Source organism: Hyla sarda, chromosome 12 (genome assembly GCF_029499605.1).
Source record: "Hyla sarda isolate aHylSar1 chromosome 12, aHylSar1.hap1, whole genome shotgun sequence".
In the NCBI taxonomy this organism is placed as follows: domain Eukaryota; kingdom Metazoa; phylum Chordata; class Amphibia; order Anura; family Hylidae; genus Hyla; species Hyla sarda.
Genome location: NC_079200.1, coordinates 70,326,520 through 70,349,363, shown reverse-complemented (window position 1 = coordinate 70,349,363; position 22,844 = coordinate 70,326,520). Strand labels below are relative to the sequence as shown.

The window sequence follows — 22,844 nt, the reverse complement described above, 5'->3', positions numbered from 1 at the left end:
AGCCTAGGCATATAAGCGGTAACAGACAGCATAAGTTACATAGGACTACGACATCTGAGCAACTACACTGCTCAAAAAAATAAAGGGAACACTGAAACAACACAATGTAACTCCAAGTCAGTCACACTTCTGTGAAATCACACTGTCCACTCAGGAAGCAACACTGATTGACAATGCTAGACCTCATGTGGTTGGAGTGTGTCAGCAGTTCCTGCAAGAGAAAGGCATTGGTGCTATGGACTGGCCCGTCTGTTCCCCAGGCCTGAATCCGATTGAGCACATCTGGGACATCATGTCTCTCTCCATCCACCAACGCCACGTTGTACCACAGACTGTCCAGGAGTTGGCGGATGCTTTAGTCCAGGTTTGGGAGGACATCCCTCAGGAGACCATCCACCACCTCATCAGGAGCATGCCCAGGCATTGTAGGGAGGTCATACGGGCACGTGGAGGCCACACACACTACTGAGCCTCATTTGACTTGTTTTAAGGACATTACATAAAGTTGGATCAGCCTGTAGTGTGGTTTTCCACTTTGATTTTGAGTGTGACTCCATATCCAGACCTCCATGGGTTGATAAATTTGATTTCCATTGATAATTTTTGCGTGATTTTGTTGTCAGCACATTTGAGCAGTGTATTATATGCAGGAAAATCCCTACAAACTACATAACAGGAGATCAGAAAACTACAAAAAAGTGGCAACCAATATGGTGGCTGATCAACAGTATAATGGCTTTTGTGAAGGCTGCACACAGTACGGGGGTGTCCCGAATCTGACGGCAGCAGGAGACTACAGTGAAGGGTGACAAGTACCCAAACCTTACTCCTTCACCTCTGTCCAGCCAGGCCGCTGTCTCAGCACGTCCACGATGGTGTTAAGGAGGCAGCACTTGTATCGAATGCAGGATCGGGGCTCCCTGTGTAAAACACAATCATTAATATCTTAAAGGGTTTGTCTAGTCTTCTGCATATAAAGCCTAACCACTGCATAAACACTTTTTTTTTTCCATCTAGAGCAGTGTTTCCCAACCAGTGTTCCTCCAGCTGTTGCAAAACTACAACAGGCCGGGGGATACTATTAACAGCGGCAGGAAGATAATGTGTTCCTACCCTAAGGCTATGTTCACAAGGCTGAATTTCCGTGTGAAATTTTCTGCCGGAGATTTATCAAAACCTGTCCAAAGGAAAAGTTTCTGAGTTGCCCATAGCAACCAATCAGATCCCTTCTTTCATTTTTTTAAAGGCCTCTGAAAAATGAAAGAAACGATCTGATTGGTTGCTATGGGCAACTCAGAAACTTTTCCTCTGGACAGGTTTTGATAAATTTCCCCCATTACGTTTAATGGGATTCCACGGTCCCATAATTCCGCCATGTGGGCACAGCATAAGACTTCACCTGTGTCCATTGTTTTGGACAAAAATGCAGTGGCCAGATGTTAGCTGGGGGTTAATAGAGAAATATGAAATGTAATACCTACATGTGTTTTTTTTAATTTTTTTTATAGCGTTCTTTTTCTCCCGTATAATTCTAAGCAAGAGAAACGCCAAGATTTTGTAAAAATAAAAAAATAAAAGCCATGGTCTCAACATGCTGTGATTTTGGAAAACTGCCGCTAAGCTGAAAACCGCAGAAAAACACCAAAGATGAGTGAAAAATTCCCCCAAAAAAACGCCAAGTGGGTTTGGCATTTCATAAAGCCCTATTGACTTTCAGCAAACATTAGGCCGCTGCATTTTTAAATTTTTGGGGGGATTTTTTTAAGAAAAAAAAAACCCTAAAGAAATCATCCAAGATTAGAAAAACAGAGCTACGGTAATTTCTGCCAACAACAGCACAACATCTGTAATCAGGTGGTGTGTGGAATTACAGCTCAGTTCCATTATACCTCACACAACTTGAGGAAAGGAGTGGCGCTGTTTTGGAAAGAAATTAGCTCTGTTTTCCTATTCCTGAACAACCCGTATAAGGTAAGTTCATGCGTGCCTATTTTGCTGCAGATTTTCCGCAGCTGATTTTGCTACCCACTAACTTTAATGAAAAGCAAAATGCGCTGCAGATAATCTGCAGCTAAATATGCATGTGTGAAAATATCCTTAAAGGGGTTATCCAGAAAAAAAACTTTTTTTTATATATCAACTGGCTCCAGAAAGCCATTTGTAAATTACTTCTATTACAAAATCTTATTTCTTTCAGTACTTATGAGCTGCTGAATTTGAGTTGTTCTTTTCTGTCTAAGTCCTCTCTGATGACACGTGTCTTGGGAACTGTCCAGAGTAGAACCAAATCCCTATAGCAAACCTCTTCTACTCTGTGCAGTTCCCGAGACAAGCAGAGATGTCAGCAGAGAGCACTGTTGCCAGACAGAAAAGAATAACTCAACTTCGGCAGCTGATAATTATTGTAGGGATTAAGATTTTTTAATAGAAGTAATTTACAAATCTGTTTAACTTTTTGGTGCCAGTTGATAGTAAAGTAAAGAAAAATGATGCATCGTGGGAGAAGGTTTCATATCAACATATATGTTCACTGACATCCTACAACAGTGTTTTCCAAAGTGTGTGTCTAGCTTTTGTAAAACTCCCAGTTTTGCAACAGCTAGAGACATATTGTAGGAAAAACACTGCCCTACAAGTTCACGCACCATAAAGGCCAAGTTCACGCGGCATAAAATGTGCGGAATGTCTACCCGGAAAATGCATGCGGACATTCCGCACATTTGAATAATCCTGCAGGCACTAGGACCACTCGGAAATGCGTCATCTCATAGACTTTAATGCATTTCCGAGCGAAATCTGCAAAAGAATAGTCTATTCTCTTTTGCGGATGCTGGAATCGGGATTTCCGCAGCAGAAACATCTGCTGCGGAAATTCCAACGTGTGAACAGTGCAGCAGTCAGAATCTTGCCAGAATGGCCGTGCGGAATTCTGCATGGACGTTCCGGGGTGTGAACATACCTTATATACTTGAGTATAAGCAGAGTTTTTCAGCACGATTTTTCGTGCTGAAAACGCCCCCCTCGGCTTATACTCGAGTGAACTCTCCGCCTGTCAATCCCTTCTCAGTGGTCTTCAACCTGCGGACCTCCAGATGATGCAAAACTACAACTACCAGCATGGCTGTCCGGGCATGCTGGGAGTTGTAGTTTTGAAACATCTGGAGGTCCGCAGGTTGAAAACCACTGCCCGGGCCTTCGTCATCATCCAGACCCCCTTTAGTTTTCTACTCACCTCCCCTTGGTGGGAAGGAAGGGTGAGCTGTTCCGGGCCATCTATGCTGCAGGGACCGTCCGGTGGGGAGGGTTAGTCGTTCCGGGCTGTCCATCTTCGCCGGGAGGGACTCTTCTCCGCTCCGGCCCGGACTAGTGACGTTGCCTTGACGACGACGCACAGTGACGTCCCTGCGCATTAACGTCCCTGTGCGTCATCGTCAAGGCAACGTCACTAGTCCGGGGCCGGGCCCGGAGCGGAGAAGAGGGCCATCCGGTGAAGATGGACAGCCCGGAACGACTAACCCTCCCCACCGGACGGTCCCTGCAGCATAGATGGCCCGGGCCAGCTCACCCTTCCTTCCCACCGAGGGGAGGTGAGTAGAAAACTAAAGGGGGGTCTGGATGATGACGAAGGCCGCAGTGGTCTTCAACCTGCGGACCTCCAGGTGTTTCAAAACTACAACTCCCAGCATGCCCGGACAGTTTTGCAACATCTGGAGGTACGCAGGTTGAAGACCACTGATTGAAGGGATTGACAGGCGGTGATGATGAAGGGGGGGTCTGGATGATGACAGGGTGATGATGACGGGGGTCTGGATGATGACAGGGGGGGTGATGACATGGGGGGATGATGTATTTCCCACCCTAAGCTTATAGTTGAGTCAATAACTTTTCCTGGGTTTTTGGGGTGAAATTAGGGGCCTCGGCTTATATTCGGGTCGGCTTATACTTGAGTATTTACAGTACTCTTATATTATATTTTTCATCCTTACCGCTCCTTCTGCCGCTGGTAGACATACGGAATCTTGTTTGTAGTCACCTGATACCAGAGAGAAGCAGACACAGTAAACCTTCCAGGATGCCACATTTTTAGCACATGTACCGTATTTATCGGGGTATACCACGCACCCTCATTTTACCAAGGATATTTGGGTAAAAAAAGTTTTTTACCCAAATATCCTTTGTAAAATGAGGGTGCGTGTGTGTGCATGCGTATACCCCGATACACTGTTTCTGACCCCCCAGAAGCCCCCAGGAAAGGCAGGGGGAGAGAGGCCGTCGCTGCCCGCTTCTCTCCCCCTGCCTTTCCTGGGGTCTAGAGCCCTGCTGCCGCCGCTTATCTCCCGCTGGCTATCGGCGCCGCTGTCCGTTCTCTCCCCCTGGCTATCGCTGCCGCTGCCCCATTGCCGGCGCCGATAGCCAGGGGGAGAGAAGCGGCGCCGGAAATGGGGCAGAGGCGCCGATAGCCAGGGGGAGAGAAGGGGCAGCGGCGCCGATAGCCAGGGGGAGAGAAGGGGCAGCGGCACCCACTGCCGGTGCCGCTGCCCCGTTGCCTCCCCCATCTCCGGTTGTATAATTACCTGTTGCCGGGGTCGGGTCCGCGCTGCTTCAGGCCTCCGGTGTGGTCCCCTGCATCGTTGCTATTCACTGCACGGCGCAATGAAGTTTGACGTCATTGCGTCTCGCAGCGCATAGCAACGACGCAGGGGACGCACACCAGAGGCCTGAAGCAGCGCGGACCTGACCCCGGCAACAGGTAATTATACAACCGGGGATGGGGGAGGCAACGGGGCAGCGGTGCCGGCAATGGGTGCCGCTGCCCCTTCTCTCCCCCTGCCGATAGCCAGGGGAAGAGAAGGGCCGGTAGCAGGGCTCTAGACCCCAGGTTAGGCAGGGGCAGAGAAGCTGGCAGCGACGGCAGGTCTCTGCAACTGCAAAGCCGCTGCAGTTCATTGATTTAAAGCGCCCGCTTTAAATCATTGAACTGCAGCGGCTTATCGGCGTATAACACGCAGTTAGACTTTAGGCTAAAAATTTTAGCCTAAAAAGTGCGTGTTATACGCTGATAAATACCGTAAATAAATCATATGAATGTATCATGATAAGTTCTGCAACTTTCTAATATATTTGTCTTGCTTTGTGTTTATCTAAAAACATCATCACCGAAAAGTAAAGGGAAAAATATAGGTAAAGAATAAAAATACTAAAACTCAACTTTTAATGTTTTACAGATAAAATGTACATACAAAACTTATATACTAGAGGTACCCCAACACAAGTACCAATTGCTTGTTATCACTAGCGATAATAAATGCATATAATGGATGGATGTGGGAAGGTAGGGAAAGGGGGGGGGGGGTATTTATGAAGCATTTACCCTTGTTTTCTTGGGTAAAATTGTCGCAATATTTTGGCACAGTGTTTTTTTTTATGCTACTTTTGTTGCTGTGGTATGCGTGTTTTGAGTCGGGTTTTTGCAGTGGTCAGAAATTCATGAAAATGCAATTTTTGGGAAAAGGCGCAAAAGTTGTCACAACCCTTTTAAAAGGGTGCAAATCACCACCATATACAAAAGTGGCATAAAAAACACACATTACAAAAATGTGTTGAAATTACTTCTTAATATAAGCAGATCACCTTGTTATTTGAAATATATATATATATATATATATATATATATATATATATATATTGTCCAGAGAAATGGACAGCACTGAAGATAAGTGGTTGGTGCAAGCTGGAGTAACCTGGTCAGGGTCCGATATATCCGCAGTGAAATCAGCAGCACTCAAGGATGTGTGAAGTAATGTGGCTTTTTATTCACCAGAACATCACAGACGCGATGTTTCAGCCGTCTTCCATGGCCTTGGTCAAGCCTTGACAAAGGCCGTGGAAGACTGCTGAAACGTCGCGTCTGTGATGTTCTGGTGAATAAAAATCCACATTACTTCACACATCCTTGATGGGTATGGTGGTTGATGGGTGATATGTGTCACCAAGGCTCCTGGCTTTGGTGAAGTAAGAGCCGGTATTATTCAGTGTCTGAGCTGCGATGCAGACTGACACTATGGCCATAGTATGGCTGGAAGGCCAATCCGGGACGGCTCTTACCGGGAATGACCAAGTGTAGGGTGGGGGTCATTCCCCACAATCCAGGCCGCCTTTTGATGGCCTTAACCCCTTAAGGACCAGGCCATTTTACACCTTAGGACCAGAGCGTTTTTTGCACATCTGACCACTGTCACTTTAAACATTAATAACTCTGGAATGCTTTTAGTTATCAATATGATTCCGAGATTGTTTTTTCGTGACATATTCTACTTTAACATAGTGGTAAATTTTTGTGGTAACTTGCATCCTTTCTTGGTGAAAAATCCCCAAATTTGACGAAAAATTTGAAAATTTTGCATTTTTCTAACTTTGAAGCTTTCTGCTTGTAAGGAAAATGGATATTCAAAATATATATATTTTTTATTCATATTTCCAATATGTCTACTTTATGTTTGCATCATAAAATTGACGTGTTTTTACTTTTGGAAGACACCAGAGGGCTTCAAAGTTCAGCAGCACTTTTCCAATTTTTCACAAAATTTTGAACCTCGCTTTTTTTTCGGAGACCAGTTCAGGTTTGAAGTGGATTTGAAGGGTCTTCATATTAGAAATACCCCACAAATGACCCCATTATAAAAACTACACCCCCCAAAGTATTCAAAATGACAATCAGTAAGTGTTTTAACCCTTTAGGTGTTTCACAGGAATAGCAGCAATGTGAAGGAGAAAATTCACAATCTTTATTTTTTACACTCGCATGTTCTTGTAAACCCAATTTTTGAATTTTTACAAGGGGTAAAAGGAGAAATGTATACTTATATTTGTAGCCCAATTTCTCTCGAGTAAGCACATACCTCATGTCTATGTAAAGTGTTCGGCGGGCACAGTAGAGGGCTCAGAAGCGAAGGAGCGACAAGGGGATTTTGGAGAGTACGTTTTTCAGAAATGGTTTTTGGGGGGCATGTTGCATTTAGGAAGCCCCTATGGTGCCAGAACAGCAAAAATAACCCACATGGCATACCATTTTGGAAACTAGACCCCTTGGGGAACGTAACAAGGAATAAAGTGAGCCTTAATACCCCACAGGTGTTTCACGACTTTTGCATATGTAAAAAAAATAAAAAAAAATTTCACTAAAATGTGTGTTTCCCCCCAAATTTCACATTTTTGCAAGGGTTAATAGCAGAAAATACCCCCCAAAATTTGTAACCCCATCTCTTCTGAGTATGGAGGCACCCCATAAGTTGGCATGAAGTGCATTACGGGCGAACTACAATGCTCCGAAGAGAAGGAGTGATATTTGACTTTTTGAGAGCAAATTTTGCTCGGGGGGCATGTCGCATTTAGGAAGCCCCTATAGTGCCAGAACAGCAAAAAAAAAAACACATGGCATACAATTTTGGAAACTAGACCCCTTGAGGAACGTAACAAGGAATAAAGTGAGCCTTAATACCCCACATGGGTTTCACGACTTGTGCATATGTAAAAAAAAATATATTTTTTTCACTAAAATGTGTGTTTCCCCCCAAATTTCACATTTTTGCAAGGGTTAATAGCAGAAAATACCCCCCAAAATTTGTAACCCCATCTCTTCTGAGTATGGAGGTACCCCATAAGTGGACCTGAAGTGCACTACGGGCGAACTACAATGCTCAGAAGAGGAGGAGCACCATTGAGCTTTTGGAAAGAGAATTCGTTTGGAATGGTAGTCAGGGGCCATGTGCATTTACAAAGCCCCCCGTGGTGCCAGAACAGTGGACCCCCCCCCCACATGTGACCCCATTTTGGAAACTACACCCCTCACAGAATTTAATAAGTGGTGCAGTGAGCATTTACACCCCACTGGCGTTTGACAGATCTTTGGAACAGTGGGCTGTGCAAATGGAAAAATTTTTCATTTTCACGGATCACTGTTCCAAAAATCTGTCAGACACCTGTGGGGCGTAAATGCTCACTGCGCCCCTTATTACATTACATGAGGGGTGTAGTTTCCAAAATGGGGTCACATATGGGGGGGGTCCATTGTTCTGGTACCATGGGGGCTTTGTAAACACAAGTGGCCTTCAATTCCGGACAAATTTTCTCTTCAAAATCCCAATGGTGCTCCTTCTCTTCTGAGCATTGTAGTGTACCCATAGAGCATTTTACATCCACATATGGGGTATGCTCTTACTCAGAATAAATTGGGTTACAAATTTTGGGGGGCTTTTTTTTATTTTCCCTTGTGAAAATGAAAAATTTAGGGTGACACCAGCATTTTAGTGAAAAAAAAATTTTTTTTTCATTTTCCCATCCAACTTTAATGAAAATTTGTCAAACACCTGTGGGGTGTTTAGGCTCACTATACCCCTTGTTACGTTCCGTGAGGGGTGTCGTTTCCAAAATGGTCACATGTGGGTATTTATTGTTTTGTGTTTATGTCAGAACCACTGTAAAATCAGCCACCCCTGTGCAAATCACCAATTTAGGCCTCAAATATACATGGTGCGCTCTCACTCCTGAGCCTTGTTGTGCGCCCGCAGAGCATTTTACGCCCACATATGGGGTATCTCCGTACTCAGGAGAAATTGCGTTACAAATTTTGGGGGTCTTTTTTTCCTTTTACCTCCCGTGAAAATAAAAAGTAAAGGACAACACCAGCATGTTAGTGTAAAAAAAATTTTTTTTTTTACACTAACAGGCTGGTGTAGACCCCAACTTTTCTTTTTCATAAGGGGTAAAAGGAAAAAAAGCCCCCAAAATTAGTAACGCAATTTCTCCCGAGTACGGAGATACCCCATATGTGGCACTAAACTGTTTCCTTGAAATACGACAGGGCTCCGAAGTGAGAGAGCGCCATGCGCATTTGAGGACTAAATTAGGGATTGCACAGGAGTGGACATAGGGGTATTCTACGCCAGTGATTCCCAAACAGGGTGCCTCCAGCTGTTGCTAAACTCCCAGCATGCCTGGACAGTCAGTGGCTGTCCGGAAATGCTGGGAGTTGTTGTTTTGCAACAGCTGGAGGCTCTGTTTTGGAAACACTGCCGTACAATACGTTTTTTATTTTTTATTAGGGGGACAGTGTAAGGGGGTGTTTATGTAGTGTTTTACCCTTTATTATGTGTAAGTGTAGTTTAGTGTAGTGTTTTTAGGATACATTCACACTGGCAGAGGTTTACAGTGAATTTACCGCTAGGAGTTTGCGCTGCGGTGAAAAATTTGCCACAGCCCAAACTTGAAGCAGAAAACTTACTGTAAACCCGCCAGTGTGAATGTACCCTGTACGTTCACATGGGGGGGCAAACCTCCAGCTGTTTCAAAACTACAACTCCCAGCATGTACTGATAGACCGTGCATGCTGGGAGTTGTACTTTTGCAACAGCTGGAGGCACACTGGTTGGAAAACCTTCAGTTAGGTTCTGTTACCTAACTCAGTATTTTCCAACCAGTGTGCCTCCAGCTGTTGCAAAACTTCAACTCCCAGCATGTACTGATCGCCGAAAGGCATGCTGGGAGATGTAGTTATGCAACAGCTGGAGGGATCGCAACTACAACTCCCAGCATGCAGAGACAGCTGTTTGCTGTTTAGGCTTGCTGGGAGTTGCAGTTTTGCAACATCTGGAGAGCTATAGTTTAGAGACCACTGCACAGTGGTCTCCAAACTGTGGACCTCCAGATGTTGCAAAACTACAACTCCCAGCATGCCCAGACAGCAAACTGCTGTCTGGGCATGCTGGGAGTTGTAGTTTTGCAAGATCTGGAGGTGCACAGTATAGAGATCACTTTGCAGTGGTCTCAAACTGTAGACCTCCAGCTGTTGCAAAACTGCAACTCCCAGCATGCCTAAACAGCTCTCTGGGCATGCTGGGAGTTGTAGTTTTGCAACATCTGGAGGGTTACAGTTTAGAGACCACTATAGTGGTCTCAGACTGTAGCCCTCCAGATGTTGCTAAGTAACTGACCGGCTTCCGTTGGATCCAGGGAGCTGCGTCGCGGTCCTCTTCTTCCGCCGATCGTCGCCCGCTGCCGCCGCTGATCGTCGCCGCTGCCGTCGCCGATATGTAAGTGGATCTTCGGCGCCGGTCCCTGTCGGTTTCCCCGTCCTGCCCCGCCTATTGTGGGAGGGCAGGACGGGGAAACCGAAAGTAAACCCCTCCGCCCCCGATCTGCTATTGGTGGTCGCGTCTAGACCACCAATAGCAGAGATAGAAGGGGTGGCAACCCTGCCACCTCACTCCTATCGCTACAGGGGGATCGTGGGATCCCCCTTCTATTCCGGGTCACCGGGTCACCATAGACCCATATGACCCGGAATCGGCGCCAATCGCAAGTGTGAATTCACTTGCGATTTGCGCCGATCGCCGACATGGGGGGGGTCTAATGACCCCCCTGGGCATTTGCGCGGGGTGCCTGCTGATAGATTAGGGCGAGATCCCCGCCCGGCGGGGACCGAAATTCCCACGGGCGTACAGGTACGCCCTAGGTCCTTAAGTACCAGGGAGCAAAGGCGTACCTGTACGCCCTTGGTCCATAAGGGGTTAAAGCGGTACTCCTGTGGAAAACTTTTTTTTTTTTTTTTTTTTTTTTTTTAAATCAACTGGTGCCAGAAAGTTAAACAGATTTGTAAATCACTTCTATTAAAAAATCTTAATCCTTCCAGTACTTTTTAGGGGCTGTATACTAAAGAGAAATCCAAAAAAGAAATGCATTTCCTCTGATGTCATGACCACAGTGCTCTCTGCTGACCTCTGCTGTCCATTTCATGAACTGTCCAGAGCAGGAAAAAATCCCCATAGCAAACATATGCTGCTCTGGACAGTCCCTAAAATGGACAGCAGAGGTCAGCAGAGAGCACTGTGGTCATGAGGAAATGCATTTCTTTTTTGGATTTCTCTTTAGTATACAGCCCCTAAAAAGTACTGGAAGGATTAAGATTTTTTTAATAGAAGTGATTTACAAATCTGTTTAACTTTCTTGCACCAGTTGATTTAAAAAAGAAAAGTTTTCCATGGGAGTACCCCCTTTAAAGGCAGCCTGCTTCACCAGCTGAGGGGGATTTACTAGTTGCAGTTCACACTGCCAGAGAGAGCTGAGAGTGTAGTTCTTCCCTGTGTTTGCTCCGAGGTTGGAAGCTGGTGGACAGTCTGACTGGAGGCCTGGACTTGCTTGATGCCGCATGGCATGGACTCAGGTGTGAACAAACACCTAAGAAATACAATTTAAATAAAGAGATTGAGGCATCAATATAAATGTATTAAAATATTCAGTGTTATGTGTTTGTGACTCACAGGGCCCTTGTGAGCCAACAGATACACATGATAATAGTGCAGTATATATGTTGGCAAATATATTATTAATAATAAAAATGAATAAAACAAAGGTAAAATAACATTGAAAGTATGTGGCCACACACTAAAATAGGTCCGACCTGGAAAAAATGCTGCGCAAAAAAGTACTTTGGCTTTATATTGGATATGATGGTGCGCAATATAGTACTTGTGCTGTATATGACTTTAAAGGGGTATCCACCATAAGGTGATTTTAGTACGTACCTGGCAGACAGTAATGGACATGCTTAGGAAGGATCTGCTCTTGTCTTGGGGCTAAATGGCTATGTTGTGAGATTACCATAACACTGTGGCTAGCTTTTTGTGAACTGGTATTTCCTGTTTTCAGTTTTCTTGTTTGCCTACAAATCCCATGATACCATTTTCCTCCTTCCCACGCATCAGCCACCCCACGCATTGAAACATAAATGAGCTGCAGACCTGTGGTTTTCAATCAGAGTGCCTCCAGCTGTTGCATTAGTTGCAGATTGCTCTCTCCACCCATTGAAGCAGACAGGCTCCCTGTCATCAGCTGACTAGTGAGTTAGGTCTCGACCGCATTGCAAGCTGGGAAAAATCTGAGACAACAGTCATTTTGTATGCTGGTAGGAATAAATATTGGGGTGAAAATCACATAAGAATTGTGAGAAAACCGTCACACACAGGCACAGACACTATATTATGAACTACACTAACTTTACAGCCCCTGTAGCATAGTCAAATAAAAAAAATTCCTGGAATACCCCTTTAACTCTATATGAGAACTCAATATTAGAGATACATCTACAGTCTGAATTTTATTTATCCAGCTTTGTTACCTGATCTGTCAATCAATCTGAGTCAGCGTGCGCTACCTCAAATACGAGGACGCCGCTGCGATCTGCTACTGCTGTACCCATTGAAGCGCTGTAGTCCACCTGACCGGAGCTCACCGCCAGCTGCGCTGCGAATACAGGAGACGGCCGAGTCTACAGCAGCGCCCTCCCCGCCATGAGAACCGGTACGAGGATCCGGACTCGCGCACACCACATGGTACCTTTGATCACTGTATAACAGTGGACTACTATTGCAGTACAGCTAATGAACAATATTTCAAAGAGACTTTGCAATACTTTATCCCCAGATTGGGGACTTTCAGACTTGTACCTGGACAATACTGACGTAACCAAGTGGCTTCTCATATAGAGTTAAGTCATATAGAGCACAAGTACTATATTAAGCACCATCATATCCAATTTAAAGCCAAAGTACTTTTTTTGTGCAACATTTTTTCCAGGTTGGACCTATTAGTGTGTGGCCACATACTTTTAATGTTATTTTTCATATATACTGCACTATTGTTATCATGTGTATCTGTTGGCTCACAAGGGCCCTGTGAGTCACAAACACATAACGCTGAATATTTTAATAAATTTAAATTGATTCAATATTCATGACCCTGAGCCCCAATCTCTTTATTTAAATTGTTTAACCTCCTGACCCCGTGGGTATAGGTGCCATTTGGGTAGCTGGGGTCTATAAGTTGCTAGTCTAGCAGGAGCCTCTCCAATAGCCTATCTTTACCTAAGGAATACAGGTGGACTTTTGTTACGTTTTCCTTAGTTCTGCATTTAAGACTGTTTGCTGTGTGCCAAGTGTGAATAAAACACTGAACTTTAATTTGAAAAGTACTGTTTCCTTGCCTCTATACTGCAACCGCACCTATCTGCAAGAGCGAGTCATCAGAATATATATATATATATTTTTCCCTAATATATAATTCCTAAAATATATATATATATATATATATATATATATACAATTAAACAAAGTTATATAAGATATATATCACTTTGTTTAATGTTTTCCTTTAGGAAGGACATGTTTAAAAGTCTGGATATCTGGTACAATTAAGTTTACAAACCATTTTACGGATGCAAATTAGACACCTTTTGTAATATGTTTGTTTTCACAATTTTCTAATAGTTTATCAAGAAAATGGTTCATCAGAATCCCACAACTAGGGGTCCTCATACCTACTGGGACACTAACCAGTCCTGCAGCAGCATCAGGCTCATCTATGAGTCATGGACAAGGCTGCATAAAGAGCCAATCACCTCCCACCACCACAAGGAGAGGAAACGCCCCCTCCCATCACACACTAATCACCTCCCACCACTACAAGGAGAGGACACGCCCCCTCCCACCACACACCAATCACCTCCCACCACTACAAGGAGAGGACACGCCCCCTCCCACCACACACCAATCACCTCCCACCACTACAAGGAGAGGACACGCCCCCTCCCACCATACACCAATCACCTCCCACCACTACAAGGAGAGGACACGCCTCTTCCCACCACACACCAATCACCTCCCACCACTACAAGGAGAGGACACGCCCCCTCCCACCACACACCAATCACCTCCCACCACTACAAGGAGAGGACACGCCTCTTCCCACCACACACCAATCACCTCCCACCACTACAAGGAGAGGACACGCCCCCTCCCACCACACACCAATCACCTCCCACCACTACAAGGAGAGGACACGCCCCCTCCCACCACACACCAATCACCTCCCACCACTACAAGGAGAGGACACGCCCCCTCCCACCATACACCAATCACCTCCCACCACTACAAGGAGAGGACACGCCTCTTCCCACCACACACCAATCACCTCCCACCACTACAAGGAGAGGACACGCCCCCTCCCACCACACACCAATCACCTCCCACCACTACAAGGAGAGGACACGCCTCTTCCCACCACACACCAATCACCTCCCACCACTACAAGGAGAGGACACGCCTCTTCCCACCACACACCAATCACCTCCCACCACTACAAGGAGAGGACACGCCCCCTCCCACCACACACCAATCACCTCCCACCACCACAAGGAGAGGACACGCCCTACCCTTCCCTGTGAGCTAATGAAAAGATGTCAAATGAAATGTAAAATAAAGGACATTCACAACAAATCTACTAAACTGCCTTGTAGTAACACACAAGGAATCACCTCTGAAAGAGCTTCCTGGAACTATCACCTGAGAGGTGGGTAAATTCACACATTTGCCAGTTATTTCTGAAAGTGCACGAAATTTATAGCCAAACTTGCTCCTTTTTGTAAATTTGGTGCAGTGAATTAAAAAGTCACCCATGAAAAAAAAAGGAGTAAAAAAAAACACATTTATTCATAAATACCCCCCAGAGTGCCCACTAATCTCTCCACCCTCTGACCTCTCCTCTTGGGGAACCCACCTCCTTAATAGGGTGGCACCAACCACGGTTGTGGTTCCTTTCTTAGTCTTAGGCAATGTTCACATAATGGAATTTCCGCCAAAATTTACTGTCCATTTAATAGGATTCCGCTGTCCCATTCGAATTTCTGCAGCGGCAATTCGGCATTACACAAAATTTTATGACCTTAAAGTTACTGGGGCTTTGAAATTTAGCAGAATTCTGTGCTTTCAGAACATAGAGTTCTGTAGAAATTCCAGCAGAACTCCGCAATTCCATTCAGCAATCCCGCTATGTGAACATGTGCAGGATAAACAGTGCAGGATAAAACAAAAAAAGGGGGAGTAGGCACCATATAAAATATACATATGTGCACCAGCCCCAGGGTGCGGAGTACAAAGTGCTATTTATTCCATAGATATGTTGTGATGCAGAGGTAGAAACATAACATGACACCTAAACAGTGAATAGTGCTGATCTACCGTCTGCAGGAAAGTGCCTCACAACTATGTATATAGCAAGTTTCCTACACCTTTCCCCTCTCTAATTAATATAGGTTTCTTAGGGAAAAGCTTAATTAATTGCAGACTCTTAGGCCATGTTCACACAGCGTAACATGTGCGGACATTCCGCACAGTTGATTAATCCGGCAGGCGCTAGGAAGTCTATTGTTTTGCGGATGCTGGAATCAGGATTTTGCCGCAGAAATTCCACTGTGTGAATATTGCAGCAGCATCCCCTTGAAATCAATGGGATTCTGCTGCGGCGGGAATGTCCGTGCGGAATTCTGCACGGACATTCTGCCGTGTGAACAAAGCCTTAGAGAGAGGCGGTATCATTATAAAGTGTAAATAGAGCGCACAATCAGGGAGTCTCTACACATATACTGTACTGAAGATAGATCAACAAAACATATAAAAGATGTAATTATACATCATAATATCACTGTTATGGGGGCACTGTAGTTATCACTGTTATGGGGGCACTGTAGTTATCACTGTTATGGGGGCACTGTAGTTATCACTGTTATGGGGGCACTGTAGTTATCACTGTTATGAAGATCCCACATCTGTCACTGTTATGGGGGCACTGTAGTTATCACTGTTATGGGGGCACTGTAGTTATCACTGTTATGGGGGCACTGTAGTTATCACTGTTATGGGGGCACTGTAGTTATCACTGTTATGGGGGCACTGTAGTTATCACTGTTATGGAGGCACTGTAGTTATCACTGTTATGGGGGCACTGTAGTTATCACTGTTATGGGGGTAATGTAGTTATCACTGTTATGGGGGCACTGTAGAGATCACTGTTATGGAGGCACTGTAGTTATCACTGTTATGGAGGCACAGTAGTTATCACTGTTATGGGGGCACTGTAGTTATCACTGTTATGGGGGCACTGTAGTTATCACTGTTATGGGGGCACTGTAGTTATCACTGTTATGGGGGCACTGTTGTTATCACTGTTATGGGGGCACTGTAGTTATCACTGTTATGGGGGCACCGTAGTTATCACTGTTATGGGGGCACTGTAGAGATCACTGTTATGGAGGCACTGTAGTTATCACTGTTATGGAGGCAATGTAGTTATCACTGTTATGGAGGCAATGTAGTTATCACTGTTATGGAGGCACTGTAGAGATCACTGTTATGGGGGCACTGTAGAGATCACTGTTATGGGGGCACTGTAGTTATCACTGTTATGGGGGCACTGTAGTTATCACTGTTATGGAGGCACTGTAGTTATCACTGTTATGAGGGCACTGTAGTTATCACTGTTATGAGGACACTGTAGTTATCACTGTTATGGAGGCACTGTAGTTATCAATTTTATGGGGGCACTGTAGTTATCACTGTTATGGGGGCACTGTAGTTATCACTGATATGGGGGCACTGTAGTTATCAATTTTATGGGGGCACTGTAGTTATCAATTTCATGGGGGGCACTGTAGTTATCACTGTTATGGGGGCACTGTAGTTATCACTGTTATGGGGGCACTGTAGAGATCACTGTTATGGAGGCACTGTAGTTATCACTGTTATGGAGGCACTGTAGTTATCACTGTTATGGAGGCACTGTAGTTATCACTGTTATGGAGGCACTGTAGAGATCACTGTTATGGGGGCACTGTAGAGATCACTGTTATGGGGGCACTGTAGTTATCACTGTTATGAGGGCACTGTAGTTATCACTGTTATGGAGGCACGGTAGTTACCACTGTTATGGGGGCACTGTAGTTATCACTGTTATGGGGGCACTGTAGTTATCACTGTTATGGAGGCACTGTAGTTATCACTGTTATGGGGGCACTGTAGTTATCACTGTTATGGGGGCACTGTAGCTATCACTGTTATGGGGGCACTGTAGTTATCACTGTTATGGGGGCACTGTAGTTATCACTGTTATGGAGGCACTGTAGTTATCACTGTTATGGGGGCACTGTAGTTATCACTGTTATGGAAGCACTGTAGTTATCACTGTTATGGGGATAATGTAGTTATCACTGTTATGGGGGCATTGTAGAGATCACTGTTATGGAGGCACTGTAGTTATCACTGTTATGGAGGCACTATAGTTATCACTGTTATGGGGGCACTGTAGTTATCACTGTTATGGGGGCACTGTAGTTATCACTGTTATGGGACACTGTAGTTATCACTGTTATGGGGGCACTGTAGTTATCACTGCTATGGGGGTACTGTAGTTATCACTGCTATGGGGGTACTGTATTTATCACTGTTATGGGGCACTGTAGTTATCACTGTTATGGGGGCACTGTAGTTATCACTGTTATGGAGGCACTGTAGTTATCACTGTTATGGGGGCACTGTAGCTATCACTTTTATGGAGGCACTGTAGTTATCATTGCTATGGAGGCACAGTAGTTATCACTGGTATGAGGGCACTGTAGTTATCACTGTTATGGGGGCACTGTAGTTATCACTGTTATGGAGGCACTGTAGGTATCACTGTTATGGAGGCACTGTAGTTATCACTGTTATGGGGGCACTGTAGTTATAATTTTTATGGAGGCACGGTAGTTGTCACTGGTATGGGAGCACTGTAGTTATCACTGTTATGGGGGAACTGTAGTTATCACTGTTATGGAGGCACTGTAGGTATCACTGTTATGGAGGCACTGTAGTTATCACTGTTATGGGGGCAATGTAGTTATCACTGTTATGGGGGCACTGTAGTTATCACTGTTATGGGGGCACTGTAGTTATCACTGTTATGGGGGCACTGTAGTTATCACTGTTATGGGGGTACTGTAGTTATCACTGTTATGGAGGCACTGTAGTTATCACTGTTATGGGGGCACTGTAATTATCATTGTTATGGAGGCACTGTAGTTATGACTGTTATGGGGGCAATGTAGTTATCACTGTTATGAGGACACTGTAGTTATCACTGTTATGGAGGCACTGTAGTTATCAATTTTATGGGGGCACTGTAGTAATCACTGTTATGGGGGCACTGTAGTTATCACTGATATGGGGGCACTGTAGTTATCACTGTAATGGGGGCACTGTAGTTATCACTGTTATGAGGACACTGTAGTTATCACTGTTATGGAGGCACTGTAGTTATCAATTTTATGGGGGCACTGTAGTTATCACTGTTATGGGGGCACTGTAGTTATCACTGATATGGGGGCACTGTAGTTATCACTGATATGGGGGCACTGTAGTTATCACTGTTATGGGGGCACTGTAGAGATCACTGTTATGGAGGCACTGTAGTTATCACTGTTATGGAGGCACTGTAGTTATCACTGTTATGGAGGCACTGTAGTTATCACTGTTATGGAGGCACTGTAGAGATCACTGTTATGGGGGCACTGTAGAGATCACTGTTATGGGGGCACTGTAGTTATCACTGTTATGAGGGCACTGTAGTTATCACTGTTATGGAGGCACTGTAGTTACCACTGTTATGGGGGCACTGTAGTTATCACTGTTATGGGGGCACTGTAGTTATCACTGTTATGGAGGCACTGTAGTTATCACTGTTATGGGGGCACTGTAGTTATCACTGTTATGGGGGCACTGTAGTTATCACTGTTATGGGGGCACCGTAGTTATCACTGTTATGGGGGCACTGTAGTTATCACTGTTATGGAAGCACTGTAGTTATCACTGTTATGGGGGTAATGTAGTTATCACTGTTATGGGGGCACTCTAGAGATCACTGTTATGGAGGCACTGTAGTTATCACTGTTATGGAGGCACTGTAGTTATCACTGTTAAGGGGGCACTGTAGTTACCACTGTTATGGGGGCACTGTAGTTATCACTGTTATGGGGGCACTGTAGTTATCACTGTTATGGAGGCACTGTAGTTATCACTGTTAAGGGGGCACTGTAGTTACCACTGTTATGGGGGCACTGTAGTTATCACTGTTATGGGGGCACTGTAGTTATCACTGTTATGGAGGCACTGTAGTTATCACTGTTATGGAGGCACTGTAGTTATCAATTTTATGGGGGCACTGTAGTAATCACTGTTATGGGGGCACTGTAGTTATCACTGATATGGGGGCACTGTAGTTATCACTGTAATGGGGGCACTGTAGTTATCACTGTTATGAGGACACTGTAGTTATCACTGTTATGGAGGCACTGTAGTTATCAATTTTATGGGGGCACTGTAGTTATCACTGTTATGGGGGCACTGTAGTTATCACTGATATGGGGGCACTGTAGTTATCACTGATATGGGGGCACTGTAGTTATCACTGTTATGGGGGCACTGTAGAGATCACTGTTATGGAGGCACTGTAGTTATCACTGTTATGGAGGCACTGTAGTTATCACTGTTATGGAGGCACTGTAGTTATCACTGTTATGGAGGCACTGTAGAGATCACTGTTATGGGGACACTGTAGAGATCACTGTTATGGGGGCACTGTAGTTATCACTGTTATGAGGGCACTGTAGTTATCATTGTTATGGAGGCACTGTAGTTACCACTGTTATGGGGGCACTGTAGTTATCACTGTTATGGGGGCACTGTAGTTATCACTGTTATGGAGGCACTGTAGTTATCACTGTTATGGGGGCACTGTAGTTATCACTGTTATGGGGGCACTGTAGTTATCACTGTTATGGGGGCACCGTAGTTATCACTGTTATGGGGGCACTGTAGTTATCACTGTTATGGAAGCACTGTAGTTATCACTGTTATGGGGGTAATGTAGTTATCACTGTTATGGGGGCACTCTAGAGATCACTGTTATGGAGGCACTGTAGTTATCACTGTTATGGAGGCACTGTAGTTATCACTGTTAAGGGGGCACTGTAGTTACCACTGTTATGGGGGCACTGTAGTTATCACTGTTATGGGGGCACTGTAGTTATCACTGTTATGGAGGCACTGTAGTTATCACTGTTATGGGGGCACTGTAGTTATCACTGTTATGGGGGCACTGTAGTTATCACTGTTATGGGGGCACCGTAGTTATCACTGTTATGGGGGCACTGTAGTTATCACTGTTATGGAAGCACTGTAGTTATCACTGTTATGGGGGTAATGTAGTTATCACTGTTATGGGGGCACTCTAGAGATCACTGTTATGGAGGCACTGTAGTTATCACTGTTATGGAGGCACTGTAGTTATCACTGTTAAGGGGGCACTGTAGTTATCACTGTTCTGGGGGCACTGTAGTTATCACTGTTATGGGGGCACTGTAGAGATCACTGTTATGGAGGCACTGTAGTTATCACTGTTATGGAGGCAATGTAGTTATCACTGTTATGGAGGCAATGTAGTTATCACTGTTATGGAGGCACTGTAGAGATCACTGTTATGGGGGCACTGTAGAGATCACTGTTATGGGGGCACTGTAGTTATCACTGTTATGGGGGCACTGTAGTTATCACTGTTATGGGGGCACTGTAGTTATCACTGTTATGGGGGCACTGTAGTTATCACTGTTATGGAGGCACTGTAGTTATCACTGTTATGGGGGTAATGTAGTTACCACTGTTATGGGGGCACTGTAGAGATCACTGTTTTGGTGGCACTGTAGTTATCACTGTTATGGAGGCACTGTAGTTATCACTGTTATGGGGGCACTGTAGTTATCACTGTTATGGGGGCACTGTAGTTATCACTGTTATGGAGGCACTGTAGTTATCACTGTTATGGGGGCACTGTAGTTATCACTGTTATGGGGGCACTGTAGCTATCACTGTTATGGGGGCACTGTAGTTATCACTGTTTTGGGGGCACTGTAGTTATCACTGTTATGGAGGCACTGTAGTTATCACTGTTATGGGGGCACTGTAGTTATCACTGTTATGGAAGCACTGTAGTTATCACTGTTATGGGGGTAATGTAGTTATCACTGTTATGGGGGCACTGTAGAGATCACTGTTATGGAGGCACTGTAGTTATCACTGTTATGGAGGCACTGTAGTTATCACTGTTAAGGGGGCACTGTAGTTATCACTGTTATGGAGGCACTGTAGTTATCACTGTTAAGGGGGCACTGTAGTTATCACTGTTCTGGGGGCACTGTAGTTATCACTGTTATGAGGGCACTGTAGAGATCACTGTTATGGGGCACTGTAGAGATCACTGTTATGGGGCACTGTAGTTATCACTGTTATGGGGACACTGTAGTTATCACTGTTATGGGGACACTGTAGTTATCACTGTTATGGAAGCACTGTAGTTATCACTGTTATGGGGACACTGTAGTTATCACTGTTATGGGCGCACTGTAGTTATCACTGTTATGGGGGCACTGTAGTTATCACTGTTATGGAGACACTGTAGTTATCACTGTTATGGGGGTACTGTAGTTATCACTGTTATGTGGAGGCACTGTAGTTATCACTGTTATGGGGGCACTGTAGTTATCATTGTTATGGGAGCACTGTAGTTATCACTGTTATGTGGACACCGTAGTTATCACTGTTATGGAGGCACTGTAGAGATCACTGTTATGGGGCACTGTAGTTATCACTGTTATGGGGACACTGTAGTTATCACTGTTATGGGGGCACTGTAGTTATCACTGTTATGGAGGCACTGTAGTTATCACTGTTATGGGGGCACTGTAGTTATCACTGTTATGGGACACTGTAGTTATCACTGTTATGGGGGCACTGTAGTTATCACTGTTATGGGGGTAATGTAGTTATCACTGTTATGGGGGCACTGTAGAGATCACTGTTATGGAGGCACTGTAGTTATCACTGTTATGGAGGCACAGTAGTTATCACTGTTATGGGGGCACTGTAGTTATCACTGTTATGGGGGCACTGTAGTTATCACTGTTATGGGGGCACTGTAGTTATCACTGTTATGGGGGCACTGTTGTTATCACTGTTATGGGGGCACTGTAGTTATCACTGTTATGGGGGCACCGTAGTTATCACTGTTATGGGGGCACTGTAGAGATCACTGTTATGGAGGCACTGTAGTTATCACTGTTATGGAGGCAATGTAGTTATCACTGTTATGGAGGCAATGTAGTTATCACTGTTATGGAGGCACTGTAGAGATCACTGTTATGGGGGCACTGTAGAGATCACTGTTATGGGGGCACTGTAGTTATCACTGTTATGGGGGCACTGTAGTTATCACTGTTATGGAGGCACTGTAGTTATCACTGTTATGGGGGCACTGTAGTTATCACTGTTATGAGGACACTGTAGTTATCACTGTTATGGAGGCACTGTAGTTATCAATTTTATGGGGGCACTGTAGTTATCACTGTTATGGGGGCACTGTAGTTATCACTGATATGGGGGCACTGTAGTTATCAATTTTATGGGGGCACTGTAGTTATCAATTTCATGGGGGGCACTGTAGTTATCACTGTTATGGGGGCACTGTAGTTATCACTGTTATGGGGGCACTGTAGAGATCACTGTTATGGAGGCACTGTAGTTATCACTGTTATGGAGGCACTGTAGAGATCACTGTTATGGGGGCACTGTAGAGATCACTGTTATGGGGGCACTGTAGTTATCACTGTTATGAGGGCACTGTAGTTATCACTGTTATGGAGGCACGGTAGTTACCACTGTTATGGGGGCACTGTAGTTATCACTGTTATGGGGGCACTGTAGTTATCACTGTTATGGAGGCACTGTAGTTATCACTGTTATGGGGGCACTGTAGTTATCACTGTTATGGGGGCACTGTAGCTATCACTGTTATGGGGGCACTGTAGTTATCACTGTTATGGGGGCACTGTAGTTATCACTGTTATGGAGGCACTGTAGTTATCACTGTTATGG

The 22,844-nt window shown here is 44.8% G+C and overlaps 1 protein-coding gene across 5 annotated transcripts in view; it reads right to left on the bottom strand.

Annotated features, from left to right (window-relative positions):
* Positions 1 to 22,844, bottom strand: part of TTLL9 (tubulin tyrosine ligase like 9) — a 42,604-nt gene that overhangs the window by 14,220 nt on the left and 5,540 nt on the right. For 2 of the 5 annotated variants that reach the window (XM_056547775.1, XM_056547774.1), the window contains exons 2-3: positions 3,987 to 4,033; positions 828 to 920 (exon numbers count right to left, since the gene is read on the bottom strand). In XM_056547775.1, the coding sequence (XP_056403750.1) occupies positions 828 to 920; positions 3,987 to 4,033 (140 nt within the window). Of the gene's footprint in view, positions 1 to 822; positions 921 to 3,986; positions 4,034 to 11,795; positions 11,903 to 22,844 lie in introns of those variants that run through there. The other 3 variants (XM_056547778.1, XM_056547777.1, XM_056547776.1) reach the window with 3 other exon arrangements.